Genomic DNA, 8,778 nt, shown 5'->3' with positions numbered 1-8,778 from the left:
GCCTGCTAAACCCAGGGTTGTGAGTTCAATCCTTGAGGGGGACATTTAGGGATCTGGGGCAAAAATTGGGGATTGGTCCTGCTTTGAGCAGGGGGTTGGACTAGATGACCTCCTGAAGTCCCTTCCAACCCTGATATTCTATGATTCTGTGACAGTCTCCACGTAAAAGAATGGACACAAATCAGACATCAAGAATTATAACATTCAAAAACCAGTCGGAGAACACTTCAATCTCTCTGGTCACTCTATTACAGACCTAAACATGGCAATTTCTTCAACAAAAAAACTTCAAAAACAGACTCCAACGAGAGACTGCTGAATTGGAATTAATTTGCAAACTGGACACCACTACATTAGGCTTGAATAGACTGGGAGTGGATGGGTCATTACACAAGTAAAACTATTTCCCCATATTTATTCCTCTCCCCCACCCCCCCGCTGTTCCTCAGACCTTCTTGTCAACTGCTGGAAATGACCCACCTTGATTATCACTACAAAAGGTTTCCCCCCCCATCGCCACCGCCCCCCTGCTGGTAACAGCTCATCTTACCTGATCACTCTCCTTACAGTGTATGGTAACACCCATTGTTTCATGTTCTCTGTGTATATAAATCTCCCCACTGTATTTTCCACTGAATGCATCTGATGAAGTGAGCTGTAGCTCACGAAAGCTTATGCTCAAATAAATTTGTTGGTCTCTAAGGTGCCCAAGTCCTCCTTTTCTTTTTGCGGGTACAAACTAACAGCTGCTACTCTGAAACCTGACCACAGGCTGTTTCTCAATGGAATAAATTTTGCAGCCACCATGTATACATGCATACTATCTTTATTCCCCTTAATCCAGATCTTTCATCTTTCTACTGGTCCATTGTCCTCTGCCCGCACCCCAATCTCATGCCTTATGTATGCTAGACACTTTGCAAAACATAAGGCACACCATCCCTACCCGAGAGCTTACAATCTCAGGAAAATCAATTCAACATTATTTTCATGCACACTGACAATGGGGAGATGCATAGCAGAATATTTGCCCCACCTACATGCCCCTGTGGTCCAGACTCTGCCTTTTATATTACGAGCAGAAAGAGAAAAACGTAATTATTGCACTTCAGAGAACTGCAGAATGTTAAACAGGCTTTAGCACTCTGTGTTCATATGGAGAAACCCAGTTACAAGAGACAGGAGCAGAAATAGGAATTGTAAAATATATTACTATCAGCTAGACTTCCTGTAGTTTGATGAGTCAGTTTGGGCCAGATTTTGCTTCTATTGAACTGTAGCCAGTGGAAGTTTAGCTACTGCCATAACAGGGAGGATGACGGAGCTCTTAGATAGCAGAGCTGTCATTATCCTCTGGTGCATTTGTTTCAGCTTGCACAACTCCCTCTCATGACCAGCATCCACGTCATACTGACTCGCATCAGGCTGCCCGCTCTCTATGCTTGTCACATTCCAATCCTTCATTACCAGTGGAGACCCAGTTAGTGGAGACAGCATGCAGAATCTGATTCCACTCAACTTCATTCACAGGTTGAGCAAACAAGATGACTAGTGCTTTCCAAAGCAGGGGTTCTGAAACTGCAGTCCGCGAGTTCCATTCAGGTGTTCCCTCTAAGGTGTGAGCCCGGGCGGCCGCGCACACAATAATGAAGGGCCACCCACATAATTAGTGGAGCCACGCAGGTGTGGCCTTGGGGGTGGGTGAATAGGTGGTGGATGGGAGGGGGCAGTGGGTGACAAGAGGGGGTGGGAGGAATTTGGGACGTGCAGGGCTGCGTCAGCCAGAGAAAGAGGCGACTTTCTCCAGCTCCAGGGCTGCGGCTGCCAGGGAGAAGGCCTTCTTCCCAGCCTCCACCCTGTGGCAGGGAGAGACTCCCCCTCCTTCCAGCCTCAGCTCGGGGGCTGCTGCAGTGGGGTAGAGAGGGCACATCCATCACATTAGAAAGGTAAGACTGGTGATATTAAAATATGAGCGGTGTGCTTTTATTTGTAGGACAAAAAATGTTTTTTTTGTTCTACAGCGCTTTTATCCGAAGTGCTTTAAAACAGTTAGCTAACGGTACAAGCAACATGTGGAAAAATCATCAAGTGGTCCGCTGAGATGCTCAGCAATTTAAGTGATCCGCAAAAAAAAAAAAAAAAAATTTGGGAACCACTGTTCTAGAGCTTGCAGATTATCTAGTAATTCTTGCAAAAGCAAGCTAGGTTACCTAATAATGGACTTTCTAGGAAGTGTGATATGTACACAGACTGGGTATGTGTTTATCATCTTAATACTTTATTTTAAAAGGTACAGTAGTTCTTAAAGTTATATGTACCATTGAACAGCCACATGGAATTTTTTAACACTTCTGCCACTGTATTTCAAGGTGTGCAATATCAATTTAAAACATTGATGAAGGGTGCAAATCACCAACATACCAGTTCTCAAAAATAGCATGGCTGCTACATTTGCATATAATCTACAATTGGAGTTAGAGCTTTACCGATCCCTTTTTAGGTTATCGCATCAACTTTTGCTTTTGCTCTTGAAATACCAGCCTTGATTGCCTGTTTCTCCTATGCCACCTCTTCTGTAGGCAAGCTTGTCAAAAATCCTTAAAGCCACTTCCCCCTTCATCAACTCCCTTCTCAAAACTCCTCTGCTGTGGTGCATGTAGAAAACAGACAGCCGCTAGGCTGTTGAGAGAATTGTTACAGCTAGCCTGTGAATTAGGTATACAGCTAGCCTATGCAATGCATCATACCCCCACCCTCTTTCTCCCCCCCCAAACTCTTCCAGCTTGTTCCATGCACCTGTTGTGGTTTGTCTCTTCAATTGAAAGCAGAGACTATCATTTACTGTACTTGTAGAAAGGTTTATAATGGTTTAGGCCCTCAGCGTGCAAACAGTAAACACGTCAAAACAGTATTACCTATTATGTTATGGGTGATAGGTAGTATGCATTACTACCTGATATTTAGTAATGTTTTTGGTCTTTGAAACACCATTCGTCTCAGATAGGGACATGAGGGGAAAAAACCCAAACAGTTTTGCGATTGTGGATGGAAAAAGGAATGAGAAGCATTGAAATAGCTGGAAGAAAAGGAGTACTTGTGGCACCTTAGAGACTAACCAATTTATTTGAGCATAAGCTTTCATGAGCTACAGCTCACTTCGCTCAAAATAAATTGGTTAGTCTCTAAGGTGCCACAAGTACTCCTTTTCTTTTTGCGAATACAGACTAACACGGCTGTTATTCTGAAACCTGAAATAGCTGGCTAAGTTTCCACCAAGAGGAGGAATTTAGTAATAAAAGTGGTTATGTACAAACATAAATAAGTATCAGACAGGCAATTTGAATACAGTTTTATTTACATTTTCATATTCAAAGAAATTCAGTACAAATCATGAAATATTTACAACATTTTTAATCATACTACATAGAAGTAAGAAAATGCATTGTTTTCTCCCAAGAGATTCAAACAGTAGTACATTATTGCTGTTCTTTAGACTAAATTCTGTTAGCATTAGTATTAGGAACAAAACCACAGAATAAAGAATAAAGACACAAAATAAAAATAAAGTGCATTTATAGATGTACTTAGTTAACTTTGGTGGATGAGGCTCTAGACTTTGTACTAAGGCACCCTTGTGTTCCACTCCCCCCAAATATTAGAAAATTATCAGCCGTAATTTATAGCTACATTTACAGGACATCAGTTGAGTCATTGCAATTTTATCCGGTTTGCTAAACTATGCACCCCCCGATACTCAGTAGCATTCTTTATCACCTGTTGCCTTACCATGTTCTAGTTGATATTTGTAGACCTTCACCCTCAGTTGACAGTCTTCAGCATTTCAGACTCCCTCAAAACGTGGACTAGCAAACATTGCTGGTGTTGCAGCTATTTAGACAACCCCTGAGCCATAGGATAGCCTTCAGACTCCATTTAAAAGTTAGAAGAAGTTTGAGAAAGTGAATAGGTTTTTTTTTTCTTTTAAAAAAATACAGCACTTCTGCAATTGTTCCCTTTACAATATTGTGTAAGTCAGACTTGACCTGTTATTTAAAACCCTTCAAATAGGTTTAGGAATATATGTTGCATTATATGACTGATTAGAACCTTTAGCTCATCTGAAATAGGTTTAATATTCCACAAAAATATTTGGGGAGCAGGGGAAGGTTGATAGGCATTTAGTTTGTAATTCTGTCCTACTAATTTGGAGCAGTGACAGTTAACATGAACACTGCTTTACATAAAACAATTAAGTATCTATAAGTCCAGATCAAAATTGATTTGGTTGTAATAGAAATCCATCTTTATACTAAATCTGTAAGCTCCAAATCAAACAATTCCCAACAGAGACAGCTACTACAGGAGCATCCGCTTAGTACAATATTTAAAAAAGCAGTATACGTTTTCACAGGCTGAATGGAAAGGTCACTGCACAAGACTGGCTGGGTTAGGAAGGTTTGGTTCAATGTTAAAATCAGATGGTTTTCTTCATACGTTCTTTTGAGACAGTTTTATCTGAAGAATACTTAAACTAAATTCCAACGGAAGATAAAAAAGGTTTAAATTAGCAGAAGGTTAAGTTTTCAAACCATGTAATTGTGATCTATTAAAAAATTTCATTTCATCCCAATATTTCCAATGCAACATTGCTGCTACAGAGTAGTTCATTTGTTACACAGTTTGACGTATCTATGATCACAACTGGCAGTTTGTTACAACAGGTTCAGATTCCGCATTGCTTGACAAATTTTTAGGATTTGATTTCTTGAACGCGGGTTTCATCTGCTTCAAAGCTTGGGTTGTCAAGGTGAGGAAGGACTTCCACTGCTGGAGACTGGGACTCGTTGTTTACGAGATGCAGATTGTCATCTTTTAGAATGAAACAAAAGAAAAAAAACAATTAATAAATAGCTTTTGGGTCACTTAATTATCCTGAAGTATATAACACACACTAACTTTTCCTCTCCCGAGCATCATGCTCTCTACACAAACAGACCTACTTGCCATACGCTAACATGTTGCAACTGAAATGTTGCTCTGTACCCCTACATGCAGTACAGACCCTTCTGGGCTGCAGTTTGTCGCCCTCTCCCCACTACTTCACCATTGGCACCTTTGGAAATAAAGGGTAATGCCAACTACACTTTTGTGTTAACATCTCATTGAGTACACCCAATATGGGGCAGAGGGCCAGGTTATAGTTGTGTGGTAGATCCTGGATGAGAGGGTGAAGACAGAAAGAAGCTTAACAAAATGTATCAGGTCTTGTAGCCTCACACTAGTTACAATACACTAAAACTTAAAACAAAAGAAAGGGAATATGAATGCATACAAGAGCTGGGAGGAAATGTAATAAATATTAAGTGGCAAGAAGAGAACAAGACGTTCAATCATTTATGTAAATACACTAAAGTGGCATATGTTTGGGGGGATGTAAAAAAAATATAGCCTTCAAGAATTCTGAATGAAAGAAAAGATCCACTTGTCTAGTTTGAGCAGAGCACACTCGCTCTTGTCTGAACAATTCTACCTGCATTTTCCAGGGCAAGACACCCAACAGGTGGCAGCAAATACCATGCTTTGCGATTGTTTTAATTATTCATCTGAACCATTTCCTATTACACACACAAAAAAGCACTCTGCTTGTTGCCTTTATCATCATCATTCTGGAGTCCACTGAAAAAAAAATTATTTTTTCAGGTGGGAAGAGCCCAGATAAAGCAACAGCAAAAATACTGAGCCATTTAGGGAAGTTGAATTTAATAGGAAGATTAAACTTACAAATCACATGAAGGATACAAGTACAGAGCAATTTCGCTACATTTTCTATATCTGTTCTAGTTTATAGACAAGAGATCGATAGCTTATTTCTGATAGGAGAAAGTATGTTATTAATTTGTAGAAGAGACTATAAGTACTTCAAAGGTTATTTATAAAGTCATGTTTTCTGTTTTCTATTCAAGTTTGGGAAATCTGAAATTCAGTATGATATTTACCATTTTTAATCATACTGCACTGCATCATTTAGAGTATTACACTACTCTTCATAAGTCTTCCATAACTAGTGCAAAATTTCAAGAATGTAGATTAATCTAGTTATATTGTAGAAACTACATTTGACATGGAAAGGTCTCACTGCCCTTGTAACATGGGCTAATCTAAGAAATTCCTTTGGATCGCTGAAATCCATAGTTTACCAGTTAAACTTACATTCTCTTTTCTTTGACCTTGTTCCTCACTAGGATCAGAAAAGACTAGTTTCTCCTAGCTCGCTTAATGCAGCACAAATGCTAGAAAGCAGGAAACCTGATTGACACCAATGGTAAATTAAGATTTTCTTCTTCATAAGAGTCCTGGGCTTAATGCAACCAAACACCATTAAACTTTGTGGCCATGAACAGATTTTCATATAAGTTACATATTCAGTTCTAATGTTAATACTAAAGCTTGTCAAGCTCCTTCCCAGAGTTAATACACATCTAGTATTTCGGATCCCACTCAGTGCACGGTTTCTTAACCTTTGCTGCACAGAGCATTCAGGAAGGGGAGCAGATGGGTTTCCCTTATACAGACTTCCAGCTTATACGAACGGCCAGTTATTCTGCCCAGCTGAATTTGGTGAGATGGCACCTCGGGCATGGATCTAGGCAGAAGTTCAAGTTGAATCCACTGGTGTTTCCCTTAACTTTAACTTCAGCCTCAAGAATGGAGTCCTACCTTTTGTTTTACTGGTTAAGGGCCTTTTTCAACACTCGCAAGACCTATATTCCTATCAGACTTCTTTTTCTAGGAAGAAGATTTTTACTAGACAATAGCCTTTGAATACTAGCCTTCACTAGAATTGGTTGGCCTGAGTGCACTCTGCTTCTGAGTAGGGGCAACTTAAATAGCCATACCAAAACAAAACTTAAGTTGTCCTGCAGCATGAGAACATGCAATGAGGGGCTAATGGAATTTGTATAAACAATTACTGACAGAGACAGGGATCACTGAATACTTACGCTCTGAAGACGCATGTTCCTCTAGAATCGGCTCATCTGTTCCTTGCACTGAAGCATATCCAGATGATGCAGTCTCACTACGATTATCCTCTTCGTTAAGTGAAGCTCTATTTGATGCTTCATTGGACACCGTGGTCTGGAAAGACTCTGCTCCATCTTCTATATCCACCTTTTTAAAGTCAAATGATTTAAAGTAAGGTGCAACTTTAGTTGTCCACTTTATCTATGAAGCTGTAGCCTGCCCAACACAGCTGTCATATTAAACCTTGTGTCTACAGGGCAAGTGGGGCAACGTGCCTGCTGCCTTCTTGGAACAACCCTCCTGAGTAGGGCACAGTGAAACTAAAAGGAGATAAAATATGGAACACAGGCTCATGAGCTAAGCAACAATCCGCTCGAAAGAGCCACCTTCCACAGGGGCTCCTTTCAGGGCCAGTACTGCAAACCCTGGTGCTAGGCCTAGTTCTCAAAGGACAAGTTAAATATTTTTCTACACACCCAGCAGAGGAGAAAGCTAACCTGAGATGATCTAGTGAAGCAAACTGGAAGAGGTTCATATATTTATTACCTTGTGTATTCCTGTTCTCTGCACTCTCCATTCCCCCTTCCTCCAAAACACACAATATAGTACAGTTGATTTCTCAAGTGTCTCACTCTGACACTTCCCTAGGTCAGAGGTGCTAATAATAAACTGACAATCTCTGATAAACACAAGCTCCTTAAAAGTATGTTATTAGAAGCCATCTGCTGAAGGGAGGAGAGTGATCTCTGCCAGCCTTCTTGTCATCTAAAGACTCCTGGGGATTTAATTAAATAGCTGCAGGGGTGGTGGAATGGAGGAAAAGTGGTAATTACCTGAATCTGCCAAAAAAATGCAGACCAACCCCACTAACATAACTAATTTATTGCAAGAAGAGTTGCAACTCTCAAATGCACACATCTGCTAGCCTGGCCTGCTATAAGACCCATCCAAATAAGTTTGCTGTTAAAAGCAGCTACTCACTCTTTTTTATGACACTTGTAATCTACAACGGAGCATGTCACGAAACATTTTAAATAGTCAATGAGCAGCTACTAAGCCATGCCAAGTCAGCAGCAGTTTTCACCAAGAGATTAGTCTTTGCTGTTTTAAGTGCCACACAGAATATCGTACTATGGGAGATATTCACAAAGTCTCAGCGCTTATTCTCTACATTCTAGGAGTAGCTAAAAAAAAGTCAGCTGATTCATTATACTAGCACTAACATTTCTGAAGTCATCTGTCACTAGGAAACATGTTAACTCACCTCAATTCCCAAAGCTTTGAGTATGTCCAATTTGCACATAGGACATGTCCTGTGTTCTAATAACCAGGGATCAACACAAGTCTTGTGGAAGAGATGGCTGGTAGGAAAAAAGTTAACCATCACTATTTCAGTCTTAACACCGTTTGGTCATCATAGAGCTAATTATTTTAGTCAACCCAACATTATTGAATATCCCAATGGCTCTCATAGCATCTGTTCAATACCATAGACTTTTAGTTCCCCGTAATACACTGCAAATGTTTAAGATAGACTTACATTTGTTGCTGCTTACTTTAGTTACACCAACTACAGGTAAGGGAAGATTTAAAGGTGATATTCTAATTTTGAACAGTAATAGCCTTAGAAAGTTTAGGAGCCTTTATATTTTTAAGGTGCAACTATGAAGAGATAATGCCATATTGGATGGATAAGACCTAGACTATAAAGAGGAGAAATTAATGGAGTGTTACAAGACAGCTAACAGGCAACAC

General features: G+C 40.1%; 1 protein-coding gene across 2 annotated transcripts in view; it reads right to left on the bottom strand.

The window, feature by feature from the left end:
• Positions 1-3,343: 3,343 nt before the first annotated feature.
• The window catches only part of RNF128 (ring finger protein 128), a 64,762-nt gene continuing 59,327 nt past the window's right edge, over positions 3,344-8,778 (bottom strand). For both annotated transcript variants that reach the window (XM_077826136.1, XM_077826135.1), the window contains exons 5-7: positions 8,288-8,384; positions 7,002-7,170; positions 3,344-4,869 (exon numbers count right to left, since the gene is read on the bottom strand). In XM_077826136.1, coding sequence (XP_077682262.1) covers positions 4,751-4,869; positions 7,002-7,170; positions 8,288-8,384 — 385 coding nt within the window. In that variant the 3' untranslated portion in view covers positions 3,344-4,750. The remainder of the gene's footprint in view (positions 4,870-7,001; positions 7,171-8,287; positions 8,385-8,778) is intronic.

Source organism: Eretmochelys imbricata, chromosome 9 (genome assembly GCF_965152235.1).
Source record: "Eretmochelys imbricata isolate rEreImb1 chromosome 9, rEreImb1.hap1, whole genome shotgun sequence".
In the NCBI taxonomy this organism is placed as follows: Eukaryota; Metazoa; Chordata; order Testudines; family Cheloniidae; genus Eretmochelys; species Eretmochelys imbricata.
This window is presented reverse-complemented; position numbering and strand designations above follow the sequence as displayed.